The 22,586-nt window shown below is 42.5% G+C and overlaps 2 protein-coding genes and 1 non-coding gene across 3 annotated transcripts; 1 reads left to right on the top strand and 2 right to left on the bottom strand.

Annotated features, from left to right (window-relative positions):
- Window positions 1-5,383: 5,383 nt before the first annotated feature.
- lrrc10b (leucine rich repeat containing 10B) lies at window positions 5,384-6,712 on the bottom strand. The gene has a single exon (XM_002937650.5). It carries the CDS (start codon window positions 6,428-6,430, stop codon window positions 5,384-5,386), a length of 1,047 nt encoding a protein of 348 aa, XP_002937696.1. The 5' UTR covers window positions 6,431-6,712.
- Window positions 6,713-9,174: 2,462 nt separating this feature from the next.
- trnaa-ugc lies at window positions 9,175-9,246 on the bottom strand. Its single transcript has one exon. It is a non-coding gene; the product is annotated as a tRNA-Ala (tRNA).
- A 4,024-nt stretch (window positions 9,247-13,270) lies between these two features.
- Window positions 13,271-20,641, top strand: pts (6-pyruvoyltetrahydropterin synthase). Its single transcript, XM_002937651.4, has 6 exons — window positions 13,271-13,446; window positions 14,687-14,766; window positions 14,861-14,883; window positions 15,496-15,552; window positions 16,513-16,583; window positions 19,725-20,641. The coding sequence occupies exons 1-6, from the start codon at window positions 13,289-13,291 to the stop codon at window positions 19,846-19,848; spliced, it is 513 nt and encodes a 170-aa protein (XP_002937697.2). The 5' UTR covers window positions 13,271-13,288; the 3' UTR covers window positions 19,849-20,641.
- Window positions 20,642-22,586: the final 1,945 nt, after the last annotated feature.

The following is a 22,586-nucleotide window of genomic DNA, read 5'->3' on the forward strand; positions in this document are numbered from 1 at the left end:
GGGGGCCACTGGTGGATTATCATAAGGGCAATCTTGGCACTCGCATGGGACCAATGGTTTCACAGGGGCCCAGTGGTGGTGGTGGGGGGGCCTTTCCAGAAGTTAATTAGCATTTATAGTGGGGCTTACATGACAACCATATTGGTCACTTGGAATTGTATGAAATATCAGCCTGCACAGGGGGCTGAATATATGAAGGCCACATACATTAAAATGCACAATTTAGGGAAGATCATAACATCTAACTCTTGGCACTTAAGTGTCAAGTGTAAGTTACCCACCCACTTAGATTGTAAGCTCTGTGTGGCAGGGACCTCCTTCCTCTCCTAAAAGTAATTAGTAATCATGAATGTAAAAGTATTCTTTTGCTACATTATAGTGATCCCTGTCTGTCCTGTTATTTTCATGTACTAATGTTTCATTACATCATCTTCTCTTTAGTTCTCCCCTTACATTTCAAGAAGCATTATACTTAATTACTTAGGGGTTACACAGCCATAAAACTGTGGGCAGTACATGTACGGGGAGGGGGGATTAGATTGCTTCTCACTAATGTGAATTTTAAGATAAAGTTCCAGTTAACCAGATGGTGAGAGGACTGCAGATGGGAGAGAAGAAGAACAGGTCTCCTGGAGTGATTTCAAAAAGATTTCAGACTCACGTAAGGAGATAAACAGATTTATTCTAAAAATCATCAGCAACAGAAAGAATCAAGAGAAACAGTCTGAAATTCTTTAAAGGAGAAGGAAAGGCTAATAAAGAGTTAATCTCAAGCTGCAGGCATACCTTCAGTTGTCTTAATAGTGCCCTTAAGTCTCCCCATATTTCACACGTTCAGAAGATCAGAATTCAAACAGGAAAAAAAAACGCTGAGCTGGGTAGAGAAGATTCCCATAATGCAACACTCCTTCAAGACTTGGCGACTTGTTACTGCAGGCGGCGCATGCGCACACAGCAGGAGCATCCGGTTGCCATGGCGATGCAGCATCGCCGAACTCTTTGACAAGCAGGTGGGGGAAGCAGGGGGGCAGGTGCTGCGAGCGGTGGAGGGTTTGTGGGAGGAGCGGGGGGGTTTGTGGAGCTTGGGGGGGGTTTGTGGCAGGAGCAGGGAGCTGCGGAATCTTTGTGACAGGAGCGGGGAGCGGAGGGGGGGGTTGGCTTGTGCTTTTCAGCCCATACAGACACGCTGGACAAGATGGCGGCGCCGTTCACTGAAACAAGTATGCAAGTTCTAGTATGTGTATCTCTGTAAATCTTTCATTAGGCAAGCCAGGAATATAGCGTTTTTACACAGCAGTAGTAGTACTATTTAATAGTGTGCTTCATAGATTTTGACTTTCCTTCTCCTTTAAGGCGGTGGGACAAACAAACAGAAACACATGGAAATGAAGAAAAATACAGGGGCTGGGGTTAAAGGTAAAACTATACAATTCGGTGATACAGGTACGGGATCTGTTATATGGAATGCTTGGGACCTGTCTATTAATATTACCCCTGCTGCAAGGTAAAAAGAGTGCCCAGTGCTGTGAGGTGCAAGGTTCAGAGTTCAACGCTGCTGGGCACAAGGCACAATGCCATAGGGCTGGATTCCAGATAATGGATTCCAGATAATGGATTCCATACCTGTATAGTTAGAAAACAAAGAGTTTCCTGTAGTTGTGACATTCAAGTGGCTGTCAGGGGATGCTGAGGGTTGTAAATCAACAACAGCTGGAGGGTTACAGGTTGGACCATTGTAATTTCTCAGAAAGCAAAGAGCAATTTATGGCTATTCATCAGGTGGGGAAAAAAACGGGAAAGTACGAGAGACTGGCAAAGTGGAGATATAGTGCTGTGTTTATATTTGTGCCCGTGGGGAGGTGGGGGAGTAATGGTAAGAGACACTGCAAAGAATAGCAATGAGAGAACAGGTGGAGACAAGCTGTGATGCCTCAGGCATGATTTCCATCATCTAAAGACTATCCTAGAGCGCCCTCTAGTGTTAAAAAGGAAAAGTTGAAGGACCTGGGGCTTTAGAGCTGGAGGCCACCTCCTAGACTGCTTCTTTCCATTCACAGCATTTCCAAAGAACCTCAGCTCATAACAAACACCTGCCAAATAAGACCAATAAGACCTGCCAAACTGTTCTCATACAAGGCACTCATAAATCTGCTGCATTTACTATACCAAGATGGAAGTAAAAGTGGCAAGTAAAGCAGACCGTGCAAAACTGAATTAGTTCTTATTTTGTATATTCCAATACTAGCTCCAAACACTGTTTCTTTTAGGGCTCCTTCCCAGACAACATGAATAGAATGAAGGTTTAAGTAATATAACATGTAACAAACGGGTTTTCAGAATGTTTGGGTTCAAGCCTTCTTTATATATATATGACAGGTGTTAAAGGAGAAGGAAAGGTGGAATGGGGGTGTTAAGCATACCCTAGATATCAAGCTGCTTATCTGCTACCCAAGGCTGGTGTTTGTCTTCCTCAGAAAATGCACCGTAAAAGTACCAAGGGAATCATGACAATAATCATGACAATAATATTTTTGCAGAGGAGCCACTGAATATCACATACTGGTAAAAAAGATGATTCTCTTCCGCAAAACAAAGTTTTAGGGATGATCTAGAAGTACTTAATCATCTGTTAAATCATCATGACATGACAAAGTAGACCCCATAATCTGGGAATTAGTGATACATGGGTCGACAAAAAGCCAGCCTGCACCCAACTCTAACTCGCCCTCTACTGACCCTCATCCAACCCAACCTTGAGAGCCATCATTATGGTAGGTGTGAGTATATAAATGTAGGGATTTAAAGCTTTAGGATCTACAGACAACCTGTAACCCTATATTAGCTAGTAAAGCCTTGTACAGCTAGATAAGAACATGGATTACATGAATAAGGTGGATGACAGGAGGCCCCTGGAGGAATTGGGGGAAGCTAAGGTTGTGGGCAGGGAGGCCTGTGCTCTGCTTCCAAGAACCCAACCAACCTGTGGGTAAAGCTGGGAGTCCAATGGGTTTCGGGCAGGCCTGAACATCACCGCTGGGCATCCCAGATTTGATTCATTTTTCTTGCTGAGAAAATATTCAATAGCAAACTGGATGTGAGTCTCTAGAAGGCACGCTCACACCTGGAAGTGCAAGCTCAGAGGGCTAAAACAGATGCAAAAAGTGAATGGAATATATGCCAGCTTGGGCACTCATACCAAAAGCACCCAGGATGTTTGGTAAGGGTAGCCATATAGCTACAGTATATGAGAGACCTGTCGCATATTATAATGGCTACAAGTATCTTACATTCGCTCATCCCTTTAGAATGTGGATACAGTGGAAGAGAAATTCTAGATATCTAATTTCTTCACATGGCTGATCTCCAAGCCTGAATTATTTATGCTTTGTCCTCAAATAAAGTCTGTCCTTAAAGACACTGCAACATTCAAATATTTATTGTAACTCTAACCAATATGTACATACTGATACATATCTGCCACACAGGCTATTTCTGTATAAATTCAGCAGCTGGTGGAAACAGCAAATTGCTTGATAACAATCTGGTATCTTATATACTCACATCTGTTTTAAAGGGATAGCTCACCTTCAAATTAACCTTTAGTAGGATATAGATAGTGATGCTGTTAGACAATTTGATTGCTAGGGTTCCATTTAACATAGCAACTGAGCAGTGGTATGAATGATAAACTGGATGCTGTAAAGAAACAAAAGAGGAAGGCAAATAATACATACACTATAAAAAAGATGACCAATGTAAAAGTTTTCAAGAATAGGACCTACCCCTTTAAGACAGACACTTGGTTAATAGGAATTGACCCTTTTCATGGGTTCAGTTTACATAATTTTCACATTTTGTCTGCAACAAAATATACCACAGTAGCTTCATTAATTCCCCAACATTTGTTTATAGCCTGTCTCATATCCAGCTGTCAGGAAAGTTGCAGTCATGGGGAAAGTCTACTAATTATTCTCTATAGGAATGGCTGGGCTATGAAAAAGCAGAGAGATTTATCTGTGCCTTTTGAGGAAAAAACAGCCATTAAATTATTGTGATAAGAAAACTTGCTGAAAGACCGAGATATATTTCTATGTGACATGGCGTAAGGCCTTATAAGCATAAGTAAATAGCACAAGCCCTGGCATTTCACAGAAGCCCAAATAGCCCCCCACCAGCCCAATAAATAGTGACTGTCTATGGCACCTTACAGCAGCCCCTCTGGCATTTGCCTGAACCCACAGTCTGTTTCTCCTACCTCCCATCCCTCATGAATACAGTGCTGCCAAATACAGTTTTGTAGACTCAAAATCCATACATTATATTTTTCTAACTTTTGTAGCCACAAAATACATTCCAGGATCACAAAATTAATTCTAACAATACAAAACATTTTGTAGTCAAAAAATAAACTGTCCAGAAATTGTATTCTATAGTCACAAAATTAATTTATTGAACACAAAAACAAATAATCCTAACATTTACTTTGTAAGTAGAAAATTATTTTTGAATTGAGTTGTGTTCTTTTCAAGTGTTCATAAATGAATATTTATTGCTATTGGGATCACTGATCTTCATTCAACACAAAATGAATTCTGTGAACAACATTTTATTGCAATATAGAAAGATACAAATTGTTAGACAAAATGGATGTTGTAACTACAAAATGATTATTAATGTGCTTACAAAATGTTCCTTCATTTTGTGTTCACAGTATTTTGTGCTAAGAAAATTGATTTTGTGGCTACAGAACAGTTATTCCTCACAAAATTAGTTTTGCTGTGACAAAATATATTTTTATGATTTATTTGCCCTCTGACAAAAAAGTATATAATGAACACTATAAACAATTTTTTTTCTCTTACACAATGAACTGTATACAATCAGCACCCCATAAACTTCAGGTACAGCAGGTAGGGAGGGTAGCTGATGTGGGGGCCCACATTCCTAAAACAGAGTTTTGTTCCCCTTTAAGTCATTAATTTTACTCCATATTTGTAATATCCACCACCAAAACTTTAAATTAGAAGCTTTTTTATGAAGGATTCACAGACACAAGTACAAAGAAATATCTTCCTTCTAAATATGGTCAGGGACACATTCTTACCAGGAAAATGTGTGCTACACAATGTGCCACAAGCACTGCTTGCATTAAAGTGTATGTTACTTTCCTGTATTAATATAAGTACAGAGTCAAAACGCAAATGTATAAGCAGTTTTAAAGAACCCAGAACCCAGAGTCTTGCTAGTGGGTGATGGGAGTTGTAGTTTAACAGCCAAGACATTCCTATTCAAGAAGCATAGCCAAGTCTGTGGATGCTATAGCTGTGCTTATATTGGCATTAATGTGCCTTTATTTGAAAGCCTCCTTCCCAGTTGTTGTAGCTTATTTGTACCACTGGTTATAATACTGCCCCTCATCGGGATAATATCCTTCATCCTCCATGCAATCCCCCTCCTCCTCAAGGTAGTAGTCTTCTTCTTCATACTCTGAGTAATAATGGTCATTGGCATTTTCTACTCTTTCCTCAGCCTCCCCCTCTTCCTCCTCATAAAGTTCCTCTTCCTGTCCCTCTTCCCCTTCTTCTTCACCCCCTTCAGCCTCCTTGTTCTCTGCTTCCTGCTGTTCTCTTTCTCTCTCCTCTTGTTCCTCTTCCTCCATCTGTTGCCTTTGTGCTTCTCGCTCTTCCATAAACTCCTGAGCGCCCTCTCCCACTAAAGTCACAGTCTCTGCCACTTTGGGTGGCCCTTTCACAGGGTTGTGATCATAAGACAGCAACTGCAGCCCTTTCATTCTACTCATATCAGGGAATTCTGTTATACGGTTTTTGTCGAGATCTAGAACTTCCAGGCCATGTAAGCGCAGGAGAACCTTGGGTACCCTGTCAAAGCGGTTTGAATACAACCAGAGGCCTTTGAGGCCAGGCATGGCAGTCGCTATATCACTTGGAAGCCCCTTCAGGCGGTTATCCCCCATTTGTACACAGCGCAGCCCAGGCATACTCAGCAGCACCCGTGGAAAGTGATAGAGAAAGTTGCGTTCGATCCATAATATCCGCAAACTCTGAAGTCTTGCAAAGGACATGGGGAGACCTTGCAGGTGGTTGGCCCCTATATACAGGCGACCCAGGTTTGGCAAGGAGCACACAGGCTCTGGCAACTCTGGCAGCTTATTGGCATCTAGTGCCAGTGTTCGCAGGTTTTCTAGTTGGTAAAAATCATCAGGCAGCTCCGTTATCATTGTTCCAGTCAAGTAAAGCTTATTTAGGCTTTCAGACAGGTTACAGATGGATGCTGGAAGACGTGGAATCTTGCGACCACTCAGTTCCAAAATGCCATCACCGGAACTCAGCTGTTCTTCTACACCCTCAGGTAAAGGCTCATCGACACCCTCACCAGAGGCCACTGTAGGCACAGAGCCACAGCCCCCCATTAGGAATCAGTGACGCAAAGCCACCAGGAACAGAACCCACGGGGTTACCACCAGGAAGAGAGCAATGCAGGATGCTGGGCACCAATACTTGTGTGACGGAGTTCCAAGGAGCACAGCCAGGTGCAGGGCACAGCAAGGGCCACAATAACGGCGTAAGGCTGCACCCTGGGTCACAGTGGCTGTTATTCCCACCTCCCTTAAAGAGTGTTCTCTCTGCCAGTGAAACTCAAGCAATTGCAGTTAAATATTCATTGGAAACTTCTCAAGTTCCCACAGTGTAAAAAGTCCTTTGTGTGTACGAACAGCACATTTAAGGGTGGTTCAGCTTTAAGTTACCTTTTCGTATATTATTGTATGTCCTATAATCAACAACTTTATATTTGGTCTACAATATTATTTATAGTTTTTGATTTATTTGCCTTCTGCCGCTTTCCAGCTTTCAAATAGGGATCACTGACCCCAACAACCAAAAACTATTTCGTTGAGTTTTTACTACGTATCTTTCCATTTAGAACCTCTCTTATTCATCTTTCAGTCTCCCAATGAAGCCACTGCCTGGTTACTAGGAAAATTGGACCCTGGCAACTAGATGGCTGCTAAAATTCCAAATAGGAGAGGTGCCAAAAAAGCTAAATCATTCAAAACCCACAAAAAAAAGGCAAATTATTTCCTTTAACTACCCCTTTAACATCACAAAAGCTCCTCAGTATATAGTAGCATATGAATTGAAAAAGAGGCTACACAAACACTAGCCAGTACATTACAATTATAGGGACCTTGTCCATTAAGGGGGAAACTCCAAATGGGGCAAGGACAAACTTCCAAACACATAATAGTTTTAATAGTTTAGGCTAAATCATTTGTTTTAATATTTTTGGCTTTAGCACCAGCATTATTACTTCGATTCAGCCTTTACATTGGGCTCTAGTCACACAAGTTTGGGAGAATATTATAATTTTCTATTCTTCCCTTGGGAGATGCACATTTCAAGGCTCTGCCTGTCCCCATTCCTTTAAAGATCCAGCCAATACCAATGAAAATAAGATCATCTTTGATAATTTGTTGCTAGAGGGGATATTCTGGCACCTGTAGCTGTGACAAGTAGCTCTGTGTGTCATAGCCCTAAAAGGGAACCATCAATCACTCAATTCCACCCTCCCCAATATTATTTATTGCTATTATCTTTGCTATAGCGCCAACATATTCTACAACATTTACAGAGGTTGTTCTTCATAGCATCGGACATAGCAAGAGGACACAGCCAGAGGAGCAGGCGAACGCTGTGGGGGGGGGGGGGAGCTGGAGGATGCTGGGGTAAGGAACTGGAGGACGCTGTGGGGGAGCTGAAGTATGTTGGGGAGGATGCTGGGGGGAGCTGGGGGACACTGGGGGGGAGCTGGAGTACGTTGGGAAGGTTGCTGGGGGGAGCTGGATGACGCTGGGGGAGTTGGAGTATGTTGGGGAGGATGCTGGGGGGAGCTGGAGGATACTGGGAGCTGGAGGATGTTGGGGAGGATGATGAGGGGAGCTGGAGGATGCTGGGGGGAGCTGGAGGATGCGGGAGGGAGCAGGAGGATGCTAGGGGGAAGCTGGAGGATGCTGGGGATGGATCTGGAGCATGTTGGAGAGGATGCTGGGGGGAGCTGGAGGATGCTAGGGGGGAGCAGGAAGCAGCAGGGAGTGGGCCATAGTATGAGGACACTGCGGGAGGACCAGCAATGTTTTAGGGGGCCCTGATGGGCTGATGGGTCACTGGGGGAGGGGCCATTGGGAGGCAGGGTGTGGGAGGAGGGGAGCCCCAGCAAATTTTGTTGTGAGGAGCCCAGTGATTTCTGATGGCGGCCCTGTTGACATCAGTCTAGCATAATTAGAAAGTACTTAAAATTAGTGCAAAATGATGTGTTTCACACAATTAATTAATTGTATTCACTGGCCTCAAAATGCGTGTGTGCATGCATGAGCTCACAGTTTAGAGGGAACTTGTCCCTGCCGCAGTTGAATTTACAATCTAAGATGCCTAAGGGCCGTGACAGACGAGGAGATTAGTCGCCCACAACAAATCTCCCCAAAATGCCATCCCACTGGCTAGGATGTAAATCGCCGGTGGGATGGCATATGCATCGAGGCGATTTGACAAAATCACAGAAGTAACCTTGAGAGGAAACTTCTGCGATTTTGGCGCCACATATTCCATCCCACTGGCGATTTACATTCTAGCCAGTGGGATGGCATTTCGGGGAGATTAATTGCCTGCGACAAGGGAGACTAATCTCCCCGTCTGCCACGGCCCTAATAGTACATTCACACATACTAGTGTCAGTTTAATCAGGAGCTAATTAATAATATCTAATTAGAAAACACAATTTAAACAAACTCTACACAAGGATAGCCCAATGGTCAGAACTAGGCAAAAAAAAATGACAAATAACAAAGGCTAATCAAGAGGAAATAATGCAACACGTAAAACTGTTAAATAAAGCAACAGCACCTTTATCTTCAAGTCTAACAATTGTCCAGTAGATGTCACTGTGAGAGAAAATATCACTGTTGAGTTAAGTGTGGCCGCACACACTTACAGATTCAGCAAAATTCTAAGGAATTAAATGCATAGTATTTTGTTTCTGGCACCTGGGCACATGGCAATTATTTAATTTACAAAGAAAGAGGGATACTACCTTAGCAGGAGTAAAAACTTAAACTATTAACGTAAAACTTCAAACATAAAAATGGCATAAGCAATAAAGTGGAGATGCCGGGGATTGAACCCGGGGCCTCATACATGCAAAGCATGCGCTCTACCACTGAGCTACATCCCCAACTCCTTAAGTCCAAATGTTTTTCTACAGATTCTGAAGTTACATTTTATTTTAAGGATTCCAGAGAGAATCAGAAATGAAACTAGAAAAATAAAACACATTAAAAACATACATAGGCTCACTGAATGCTGAAAGCGTAGTGCTTAATGTGCAATGTCAGACATAAATTGCCACTTTATTTTTAATTATAATGCAGTGTTTTTCCCTGCAATCCTAGAACTATTGCAGCTGAATGCAGGACTGAATTCACTGCTATTTCACCTCATATGTCAAAACAAACACCCAGAAGAGGGCCCTCAATAGTAGGTATAGTGGCTATTGCATTCTATGCCCAAGAAGCAGGGTCGGACTGAGCCATCGGGACACCGGGGAAAAACCCGGTGGGCAGCCCCGGTGAGCCCTGCACCCCCCAGTCCGACCCTGCCTAGAAGGGGCTTTTTGCTGCACCTGGTAACTGGATACTTATGCTTGCGGGTAGGAGCAGCCCTGGAAACAATGTAGCAGAAGCCAGCTGATATCTTCTACATCAGTGCTGTCCAACTTCTGCGGTGCCGAGGGCCGGAATTTCTCTCGCATACATGGTGGAGGGCCGCTAATGGAAGCCAGTTTTGGCAACTCCCCCATTTTAAACCACATCCACTTCAAACCACACCCATTTTATCACAATGGTCGCTGCAGGGATATTAACCATCATTTATATGTTAAAGAATTATATTATGTCATATTTAGACATACCCTTAAATCCATATGCCTCCTCCCCTGTGGATAGCACAGCAACCCCCAGCATATAATTACACACCTTAGGGACCATTTAATGTCTATTTCCAACTGCTAACAAACTCCCAGAACAAACCCCTGCCATGTTCACCTCCCACAGGCAGCATAGGGTAGGCAGAGTATGGCACACACAGGCAGCATAGGGTAGGCAGAGTATGGCACACACAGGCAGCACTCTGCCTACCCTATGCTACCTGTGTGTGCCATACTCTGCCTGTCCTATGCTGCCTGTGGGTGCCATACCCTCCCTGCCCTATGCTGCCTATGTGCCATACTCTGCCTACCCTATGCTGCCAACACACAGGCAGCATAGCCCAGGCAGTACAAACAATGTCTGAAGTGTGAATAGGGGAACAATGTGGGTGATTACAGCCCTAGCCTGAGGTGTGAACACTGCAGGGGGTGAACAATGCAGAGATTAAAAGGTGTGAACAACACAGGGGATTACATTTTTAAACAATACAGCCTGATTACAGCCTGAATCTGAGGTGAGAACCATGCAAGGGGCCAGTTAATCTCAGTACTGATACGATTTAAAGCTAACACAAAGTTAAGGCATTAAAGCAGCCAGACAGGTGGGGGGCCACACAGAGTGGGGTCGAGGGCCACATGCGGCCCGCGGGCCGCCAGTTGGATAGCACTGTTCTACATTGTTTTGAGATAGGATCACAGGTAAATGCAAGCCAGCCTAGCAACCATGAATCTTAAAGCAAAGGATATATGGATCCCTTTTTATAATCCATATTTTTTCTCATAGCTGCTCCCCCTGCAACTCTAGGTCCACAGTTCCCTTTCTTCGATCAACAGATCAAAGAAACTAATTGCCCCATCGTCCTTGCACAAATGGTATGGCTCCGAATAGTCTAACCCAGATAAGTGCATCACATTTCCACAGTCCCTTGTTGCATTTAATTAAAGGAAAAAGAAAGGTAAAGTCACTTGGGGGTGCCAAAACGTTAGGCACCCCCAAGTGACTTTAACCGCCTACCTTTTACCCCGGGCTGGTGCCGCTGTCAGGAGAAAACAGCACCAGCCCGGGGTAGCTGCCGGCGCTTCCTCCTTCCGGCTTCGCTGCGCTTAGAGTGAAAAACCGAACTTAAACATTTAAGTCGGCTTTTTCGCTCTACTGTGCATGCCCGGCCACCGGCAGTTTAGGAAGCGGAAGGAGGAAGCACTGCGCTCCAGGTGCCCCGGGCTGGTGCTATTTTCTCCTAACAGGGGCACCAGCCCGGGGTACAAGGTAAGCGGTTAAAGTCACTTGGGGGTGCTTAACATTTTGGCACCCCCAAGTGACTTTGCCTTTCCTTCCCCTTTAAGGGTCTCTTGTGGACCCAAAGCCAAATGTTGGCAGGTTTAACCCTGAACATGCCAGAGAAATACTGCTCCGGCATGACAGCGTGCCTGCCTTGTCCGGCGCGGGTATATAAACAGCCACAGAGCAGCAGGTCAGGTTGTGCTCAGGTTGGGAGAGGGCGGGTTAGGGTCGGGTGTGGGTCAAATTTTTTTCGACCCACACATCACTAGAGTCCTGCACTTGCTAATTTAAGAACTTCATTCCAGAAGTGCCCTGTTTCCATTGCCCCAGCCCGGTCCTGAGTAAAGTTCACTATGTTTTATAATGTTGGGAGTTATTGTAGATAACAAGTTGTCTAATTCCTGGCAATGTCATTCTGTGGCTACTAAAGCAAATAAAGTGCTGTCTTGTATAAAAAAGGGCATTGACTCAAGGGATGAGAACATAATTTTGCCTCTTTATAGGTCCCTGGTAAGGCCTCACCTTGAGTATGCAGTGCAGTTTTGGGCTCCAGTCCTTAAGAAGGATATTAATGAGCTGGAGAGAGTGCAGAGACTGCAACTAAACTGGTAAAGGGGATGGAAGATTTAAGCTATGAGGTGAGACTGTCAGGGTTGGGGTTGTTTTCTCTGGAAAAGAGGCGCTTGCGAGGGGACATGATTACTCTGTACAAGTACATTAGAGAGGATTATAGGCAGATGGGGGTGTTTTCCCATAAAAGCGATCAGCGCACCAGAGGCCCCCCCTTTAGATTAGAGGAACAGAGCTTCCATTTGAAGCAGCATAGGTGGTTTTTCACAGTGAGGGCAATGATGTGGTAATGGAAGATTCTGTTAATGCCTATAAGAGGGGCCTGGATGAGTTTTTGAACAAGCATAGTATCCAAGGCTATTATGATACTTATATCTACAGTTAGTGTTAGTGGTTGTATATATAGTTTATGTATGTGATAGTAAAGACTGGCAGGTATAGGTTGTGTGTGCTGGGTTTACTTGATGGACTTGATGGTCTTTTTTTCAACTCTATGTAACTATATTTCTTGCTCTATAACCCTTCAAAACTAAACAAGATGGCAGAGAATATTATTACATGATGCCACAGAGACTAAAGCTTGTATCTTCCAGTGCTGGGGCTCTAGACTTGATTCCAAAGACTGCATTTTATGTTGCCACTATAAAGTGCCAATAGTTGTGGGTGACTCTCCATTCTCGGTAAAATTACATCGGAGGGGAAAAAAAAGCCTTGTCTGACTTTAGCCTGTGGTAAAAATGTCTATGGAACACCCATAGGCACAGAAATGGAGAGGCCAGGGGACCATGGGCAACCAAACTGTTTATTTTTTCCCCCAAACCTTGGTGGTGCAGCAGCGGAGCACTGGTTGGACTGAACCTTATTAGAGCAAAAAGTACAGAGAATATAAACAGAAAAATAATAATTTGCATTTGCAATTACAAATAACGTTAAACCCACTGAACATTAAAAGAAATGTTAAATGTTTTTAAAGAATATATATTGGAAATATAGTCCTATTAAGGGTATAACTGTTGGTCATATTTTTCATCCATTTACATTACATTTATGTATGTTTAATCTGACACTTAGCTGGCCAAATTGCCAGTTTGTCAAGATCCTGCTGCAAGGATGCCACATCCTGGATGGAATTTATTGGGCTACATAATTTTGTAGCATCTGTAAACACTAATACATACTTTCTATTTTCCAGAGAACGTATCTGCCAGCATGTATTACACCAGCCACAGAATGCAGTGAGTTAACTTGCCCAATCCATATTATTGTAATCGTACTACAAGCATAAAGGGAGAAAAAAGGCTTAGAATTTCCATAGGAGTATCACATGACACCAGTAAGCCGAGCTTGGAGCCTGCTTGTGTCAATAAGGAAGCCGATGTCCCAGCCAATCAGAATCCTACTTTCTAAGCCTGCCCTCGGGGGCTGCTGATCAAAGAGCAGATGAGCAGTGTGTGTAGCACAGACACAGAGGGTAGTGGTTTGGCTGCCGCTAATATTCTCAATATGCAGAACTGTGACTTAATTACATCTCATCCAGTGCCTCGCATCATCCAGATTTCACGCGGTTTGTCTTTCAGTGCAAGTCATCGTCTTCACAGGTAAGAGTAAGGGCTAAATTCCCCTGATTTTGTAGGGTGATTGACAAAACGCATTTTACACGTCGGATATAGTGGCACGGGTCAAAATATAAAAGGACTGAAACAGAAATCTTATGTGTAAACCGCATGAAAGATTTGCGATCAGACGCGATGCACCTGTCAGATGGAAATGCTGCCGGCTGCGTCTGCATCCACTGAGATAAAATCTGATGGTGTCTGCCAGACTTTTTGTTCTCATTGAAATACATTGACTGCCAGATGTAGATGCATGAATAAAACCCACCATCCAATTTTATCTGATCCGACTTTACATTACAGCCTATGGAGATGAGATTTTGTATGGTCTGTTGAATGGTGTCGTACGACAAGATCAGATAAAATCTGACCCACAAATTATGAGCAAAATCTCCTGTAGAGTTTAGCCCTTTCAGCTACAACAGCCATTTATTAGCTAATGAGATTACCCCTTTAGTTGTGTTGCTTAGTAACAAAAAAATAAAAAACCCTACAGCAGTTGGGTGGATGGATCATGGATGACATTTTGGTATAATTGGTTCACAAGTGACATTCTGAGGGCATTCACGCATTTTAAAAACATCCCAGCTCCAATACCATCCCAGCTATTAAAGTCGATCTAAATCTCTATTGGTTAAACATTGGAATCATGTACTCATACCAAATTGCCTTCTCCTACATTTTGCCGCTATTATGTGATTCAGATGTTTTTACAGGAGGAGGTTGACTTCAATACGGTGGTATATCTGTATGTTTTTTCTTGCACGTGCTAGAGGAGATTTACTACAGGCAACAACATTTCCAATTTGCCGTCACCCTAAAGGTGGCCCATGGGCCGACTACCCAAACAATATGAATGTCAGAAAGTGAAGGGGAGCCATAGTGATGCAGCTCTTCACTTCCTTTCAGCCGACAGGAGTAATAATCTCTACTATACCAGCCAATCACAGGAGTATCAGTCTGAACAGCCGCCATACATGCCCAGGTGGTTGGGCAGAATGGCCTGAATCAGCCAAACTACCTGAACATTTCAGGGCATTTGTGGCCTGTTCTGAAGGACAACATCTTCTTTATGACTAGAGATGCTGGAAACTGTAATACAACTATAGCAGTGCTGTGTTCTATAACGCGATCTTTGTAAGCATGCCTTAGTATAATCACTTACATGTAATATCTGAACCTAGAATGTACTATCCATTAAAACCTTTTCTTCACTGCTTTGTAGCAACTCGCTGAGTGAAGAAGAAAACAAAAGAATATTTGGAAAGTGTAACAACCCTAATGGCCATGGTCACAACTACAAAGGTGAGGGGGGGATACAGGCAAAAAAATGTTCTACGTAGTGATTGTGTAAAGACTGGATTACTTTAACGTACTTACTTTTTCCTTTGATTTTAAGTGATCGTCACAGTCCGTGGAAAGGTGAGTACTGATCATACAAAGTATCTGTTGTACAGGGTTTGGATAGATCACACTATGGCACACATGCTGAGAACATGTTGAAAACAAAAATCTAATGCACACAAAGAGAAACAATGCACTAAACTGGTAATGCACTGATAAATCACCTCATTTGGTGAGGTTACAAAATGAGATGACCAAATCAGTTGGCCCCTGGATCAAAATCTGGATCATAAGGGGGCTATACTGATCAGGTAAATCAGGTTTATCACTGAAAAAATAATCCTAACTGTTTTACTCCCATTCTAGAAAGAAGAAATTATGTATAACCTATTATAAAATAGTTCCAGAGTTCTATGAGCATGTTAAGTTCTTATATCCTTATATTTCAAAGTAGAGGGTATATTATTTCTTATAATATACAATTTCCAGATGACACAATTAGGCACAGATTAGAATCGATGACAACACTACAGTAAATATAAGTAATTAGTGCAGAAGAGAAGTGTGGAGGGCTGTGGAACACAAGAAATGGGTTGTAATTTATACTTTGACATACAGATGTGATTGTAGAGCCCTAAACACAAGTTATACTTGAACAATTAAAATAATTCTGTCCCTTCTTTATCTCAGATTGACCCGACAACTGGTATGGTTATTAACCTTACTGATTTGAAAAAGTACATGGAGGTAAGACTCTTTTCTGCAAACCAGTGATAAAAATTGGAGAAGGAAAAGGTATAATCCCCACATATAATCGCTGGTGGGGGGGGGGGGTTGCCAAGTATTTGCCACCCCCAGTGATTATAATTGCTTACCTGATACTCCATACTTCATCCTTATTCTCTTCAAGCCCAGGCCAGGGTGCATGTATAGTAGAATAAAAAGTCAGCTTTTTGCTTCTATATTCAGCATTTCACTCTACTGCACATGCGCACCCAAACAAAGGCCAAATAATAGAAGGAAGATGCAGAAAAAGATGGTGTCAGGGGGCTCCTACATAAGTACCCCTGGGCAAGTGCATTTTCTAGCGAACAGCAGCACTGACCCAGGGTCCTAGGTGATTACCTAAGATTTTGGCACCCCCCAAAGTGATTATACCTTTCCTTCTCCTTTAAAAAGAGACATATACCCACTCAAAGAAACTGCTCAGATTGCTCTTCCTGGCACTTCTGCAATTTATATATGCTCCCTATAAAAGAGAACTAATCCCTACCCTCCAAGCTCCCTCCCTTTTGTGTTCAGAAGTCTCCTTGTGTGCTACCCTGTTATAAATCTACAGAGCTGCACACTGAGTGGAACAGCACCATCTTCTAATCCTCTCAGTTGTCAGTAAGGATGTTGCAGGAGTATGGGCAGTTGAAGCTGATTCAGGATGTAGATTCAACTGCGCATCCTCCTCCAAGATCCATGTTGGTGCTCTGACAGAATAAGCTTAGAAGACAGGGGAAGATGAACTCTGCTGCACAGCGCTGCAAATTAATGGCAGGTCAGAATACAGGGAGACTTCTGAAAAAGAATAGATGCTGCGGGGAGGGAGCTTGGAGGGGAAGCAGTGGAGGGGCGGCTAGAGTTTAATTTTCCTTTAAACAGAGGATGCATGAACCCAGCTGAAAAAGTCTTAACCAATCACTCTCTCTTCTTTCCTAGGAATGCATCACAGTTCCCCTGGACCATAAAAATGTTGATAAAGATGTGCCTTACTTCCGAAACGTTGTTAGGTGAGTGTCATAGCGATAAATGTATAGCTCAAGGAGCCAGTAACAATAAGGTTCTACAGGTATGGGATCCATTATCCGAAAACCTTTAATCCAGTAAGCTCCGAGTTATGGGAAGGCCATCTCCCATAGACTCCATTTTAATGAAATAATTTACATTTTTAAAAATGATTTCCTTTTTCTCTGTAATAATAAAACAGTGCCTTGTAATTAATCCCAACAGGAAGAAAGTTTGCGTCACTTTGGAAATTGAAACAATGTTTGTGCCTTCCCACTGGCGATTCGCTTCATTGCTGGTGGGGAGGTATTCTGGGGAGATCAGTCGCCCATGTTGGCTGAGATTTAACCACAGGCAACTAATCTGCCTCAAATAACTTCCCACCGGCAATAAAGTGAACCAGTGATGAGAAGGCATATGCGTTGCTTCATTTTCCAAAGTTACGCAAAGCTTCCTCCTGCAGGAAACTTTATGTGACTTTTCAGAAATCAAAGCTACGTATGCACCTTTCCACCGGTGATTCACTTTATTGCCGGTAGAAAGGAATTTCGGGGAGATTAGTTGTCTGTGGTAGCCGAGATTAACCATGGGCGACTAATCTCCCAGTGGGCCATCACCCTTAGGGCTCTGGTACATGGGGAGGGCTCTGGTACACGGGGAGATTAGTCGCCCGCGACAAATCTCCCTTGTTGCAGGCGACTAATCTCCCCGATATGACATCCCACTGGCGAAAATGTAAATTGCCGGTGGGATGGCATACGCGGTGGAGCGATTGCCAAAGTTGCCTCTCGATTTACTTTTTCGCCAGTGAGATGTCATATCGGGGAGGTTAGTCGCACGCAACAAGGGAGATTTGTCGTGGGCGACTAATCTCCCCGTGTACCAGAGCCCTTAGGAGCCACCAGGCATAAAATCTAGGTGTTGGCATAAACATGGCATTGTCCCAGGTTTCCTTTTTATCTGTTGCTGCGCTGATTGTTCACTGGCAACACACTTTGTAGCAAGATTAAAACACCATGGCATTCAAAGAGTTAAAAGAGCGACTTCTGAACATCCTTGAAAAAGGAACTGTAATGTCCTTAAAAAACAGGTAAACAATTAGGTAATAGAGGTACAGGTATGGGATCTGTTATCTGGAAACCCATTACCCAGAAAATTCTGAATTACAGGTAGATAAGAACAAAACAGTTGTACTTGATTCTAATTAAGATATAATTAATCTTATTGGGTCTATATAATGTTTAAATTATATTTAGGGCCCCGCGACAAAACTCCCTGTTCGCGGGCAACTAATCTCCCCGAGTTGTCATGACCCGCCATCCCACCGGCGAACATGTATGTTGCCGGCGGGATGGCACACGCGGTGGCGCCATTTCCCGAAATCACCGAAAAAGACTCGCGAGTCTCGGGGAGATTAGTCGCCCGCGAACAGGGAGTTTTGTCGCGGGCGACTAATCTCCCCGTGTGCCAGAGCCCTTAGTAGACAAAGTATGTAGATCCAAATTACAAAAAGACCCCTTATCTGGAAAACCCCAGGTCATAAGCAATCTGGATAAAAGGTTCCATACTTGTATCTCCTTTACCATTCTTGTTTCAAAGGTCTTACTCTTTAATGACCTGTCTCAATGGAAATCATTAACAAGGTCGATGCAGGGCCAGGACCCAACAAAACATATAAACTAAAACAAAGCCATTGTACACTTAAAGAGACACCAGTTAAACCCCATTATTTTTTAGTGAATTATTAATACATGAATGAAATGTGGTTGGGTAATTTGTGCACTTTCAACCAAGTTGTCCAATCATAGCTCTGATAACAGGACATATTTATCTGCAACTCATGCAGACCTTTACATGTATACCCAGCTTACTCTGCCAAGTCAACAAACTTGCAATTTGTCCTAAATAAATATTAACCTGAAAAATTCTTGTTCTTATTTCTTTTTGCTTTAAGACAGAGTTTAGAATCCCCCATTAGTGTTTACTGGACAACAAGGAAATAGTTTTCATAATGAACATCATTTAGTTTTCCAGGTCTCAAGGCAAAACAAAGCACCACATTTCCCCTTTATGGCCTTCTAGCTTTGTAACTACAAGTTATGGGAAGGTTACTGAATGGTTTTAATTAGTGAAGCAGACAGTTCTAATTAGCCTGTTCCAGGCTGGGTATATGCTGTTTTGCCTCTAGGCTGGAAAGTATGAGTGCCAGGATAAGGAGATTTAGCATGGGACCACTTATTTCTTCAGAACAAAATGCAAAATTTTGTGTTTTCACACAAATCTCTTTGTGCGGTGCGCACAATGATTTTTGTGTGAAAACACAAAATTCTGCATTTCACAATTTGTGTATGTACGCACAAGGGCACAGCTTAGAGCAGGGGTGGCCAAAAAGTCTACCAGTAGATCACTTTAAAGTTTCTGGTAGACCTTGAGGTGGAATGCAGTGGGATGACATCCCGCCACTTATTTCCCCCCCTAACAGAAGATTTTAAGTGCGGCCGCTCAAGCCATCTGTCTTTGTAGTTTCATCCCAGCATAGAAGATTTTCCCCACTGGGCCACTGTATATATTTGTTCCAGCTTTACATATGTTTCTGTGTGCAAGCTACAAGTAAAAACTACTACAATCCTTTCACATTAAACTTGAAGTTGGCACTTGAATAATGTTATGTGGGCATTAAATGTGAATTTGGCACTGCATTTATATATTGCTATGTCTATTTGTTAAACATTAAATGATATTTTTTCTTGCTTATTGCGCCAAATGATAGACGTTGCACTATTTTAACTGTGGTAGATCTCATGATGGAGGCCAGGTGGCTGGAAATCGGCCAGACAATGTTTGGGCAGGTTTAATCTCTTTGGATTGAGAACCGCATTGGCTGACTGATGTGGTCCGCACTCCAATGGATCATATCTCTGATGTTGAAATTTGGATTGGCCCAATAAGATCTGCTTGTTTGGTGACCTAACCATATATAGAAGAAAGGACAAAAAAATTCTACTTAATTTAATCATAAAAATAACAATGCAACTGTACAATGTCGGTATGGGCGAACAGTTTGTGAACTGTGTATTTGTTTCCCTGAACATCTGAAATCAATGATATATGTATTTATAATTGCTTTGCTGATCTTTCCCTTGCAGTACGGTGGAAAACATAACCGTGTTTATTTGGGAGGAGCTGCAGAAGAGGCTACCGGCAGGGCTTCTGTATGAGGTCTGTGTGCACGAGACAGACTCCAACAGTGCCGTGTACCGAGGGGAATAAACGACAAAGCAGCAAGTCGCAACTAATGGTAGACGATGCAAGTATCCAGCGGAGACATCAGGTTTAGGCTAATGCTAGATGTGTCTGTTTCCCAGTTTGTGGATAAATTCAGGATGAGAAACAGCCTATCTGTTTACCTCCACTTCGTAATGTTATTGCATCTATAGGCACGGCGTCGGCCTGTGTACAGACATGGAGTGGATTTCGGTTTGAAAACACCAGAGAATGTGTTTTCACACCCAAATCCGCTGTGCGTGTGTACACAGACCAATGCTGTGCCTGTAGGTGCAGTGATGACACAGAGCAAGCAGATAAGCAACATCTGGTATTAGCAGATTGTGACAATCACATATTATATAGACTGCCTTTATCCATTCCATATAAAGAACAAGTGACTTCCCCCCCAACCAACATGTCTTTTTCAGGCCCCAGAACCCCTGACCTCCCTACCCAGTCACTGGACACTGCCATCTTGTAACTGAAATGCTCAATGCCACATCTCTTTCTGACTCTTGATGTTGCCCACCCCTAACACCATAAGGCCCATATATAAGTGCAGTAACAAAGTGAATTACCCCAACGTAAGGCTTTCTGTGTCGAAATATTGGGGTAATTCTCATCTTTGGCAAGTGTATCTGCTTACCTTTTGCTTTCCTTTTTTTTACCTGTGCACATTTTTGTGGTATGTATTATCTTATAGAATCATGTGTAATTGACTGTGTTGTATGGATTAAAATTGACCTTTGTAAAATTTTCTGTATACTATATAAAAGATAATTACTTTTTAATACTACTACTGTGCCTGTGACTATTTGTGTGCAAGCCCTTATTCTATGAAATCCAGCAGCAGAGCCAGGGGGAGAGGGGGGGTCAAACAATGATAGCGGTACATGTGATGTCACTTCCGGTGGAAGTAACTGTGGCGTCACTTTTGCAACCTAGGGGGATGTAGTTAGGTCTGTATGTTGGATACATATATACACCTTATTATTTTACAAAACTACTGAATATCCTGGCGCTTTATATATGTTAATAATTATTATAATATTATATATAATATTTTGTGGCAAAACAAAGTACATTACTTTAGTTTTTCTCCAGTCCAACACTGACCGGGCAGGGCCATACCATCAGAAGAAAAATATGTGAGTAGAGCAGCTTGAGGAGAAGCTTGGATAGGGGGTTTTGGGGCCGACTAGGAGGGAATTTAGGGTATGCTGAGATCAGAGGACTAGTCATTACAAATTTATCAGCAAGTACATTGCCAGCTGTAAATTTGAAATAAAGTCTTTGGCTGGTATTTTATTATTATTAAGATATATATTTATAAAGCCCCAACATATTCTGCAGTGCTGCATAATAAGTGGGTTTATACATTGGACATACAGAGTAACATAAAAAGCAATAACAGATACAAGAGGTGAAGCGGGCCCTGGCCAAAAGAGCTTACAATCTACAAGGAGTAACATATAAAGCAATCAATAACAGATACAAGAGGTGAAGGGAGCCCTGCCCAAAAGAGCTTACAATCTACAAGGAGTAACATATAAAGCAATCAATAACAGATACAAGAGGTGAAGGGAGCCCTGCCCAAAAGAGCTTACAATCTACAAGGAGTAACATTTAAAGCAATCAATAACCGATACAAGAGGTGAAGAGGGCCCTGCCCAAAAGAGCTTACAATCTACAAAGAGTAACATATAAAGCAATCAATAACAGATACAAGAGGTGAAGAGCCCTGCCCAAAAGAGCTTACAATCTATAAAGAGAAGGGATTATCGGATAGGCCAGAGATATACACATGGCCCAGATCATGTCCCAAAACCTCAGTAGTTAGAAGCAGACTTTACCATTTCTCTCAACATAATCCCTTAATATAAACCACAGTGAGACTAGTCAGCTTGTACTGTGTAGATTGTAAGCTCTTTTGGGCAGGGCTCTCTTCACCTCTTGTATGAGTTATTGATTGCTTTATTTGTTACTCCTTGTAGATTGTAAGCTCTTTTGGGCAGGGCTCCCTTCACCTCTTGGATCGGTTATTGATTGCTTTATAGGTTACTCCTTGTAGATTGTAAGCTCTTTTGGGCAGGGCTCCCTTCACCTCTTGTATGGGTTATTGATTGCTTTATATGTTACTCCTTGTAGATTGTAAGCTCTTTTGGGCAGGGCTTCCTTCACCTCTTGTATGGGTTATTGATTGCTTTATATGTTACTCCTTGTAGATTGTAAGCTCTTTTGGGCAGGGCTCCCTTCACCTCTTGTATCGGTTATTGATTGCTTTATATGTTACTCCTTGTAGATTGTAAGCTCTTTTGGGCAGGGCTCCCTTCACCTCTTGTATCGGTTATTGATTGCTTTATATGTTACTCTGTGTGTCCAATGTATGAAACCCACTTATTGTACAGCGCTGCGGGATATGTTGGCGCTTTATAAATAAATGTTAATAATAAAATAAGCAGAATTGTATTACCACACTGTATTTATGCTTCACTTTTGTAACTATGAATCAATAAACTTGAATATACAAATAGATTAAAATAAAGTCAATTTAAGTTATTACTCCTACAGAGGGGAGACCATGTCCTGATACTGTAATCTGAGTTACCTTTTCCAATCACTACCTGCACTGCGAGCAAGCAACGCCCTCCAGCTGTACAATTCCCATCATCCCCTGTGAATATTCACACGGCAGCAGTTTGCTATTTTAATAGTAATAAAAGCCTTTCGGCTGTCATTGC

Source organism: Xenopus tropicalis, chromosome 4, assembly GCF_000004195.4.
Source record: "Xenopus tropicalis strain Nigerian chromosome 4, UCB_Xtro_10.0, whole genome shotgun sequence".
NCBI classification, from domain to species: Eukaryota; Metazoa; Chordata; class Amphibia; order Anura; family Pipidae; genus Xenopus; species Xenopus tropicalis.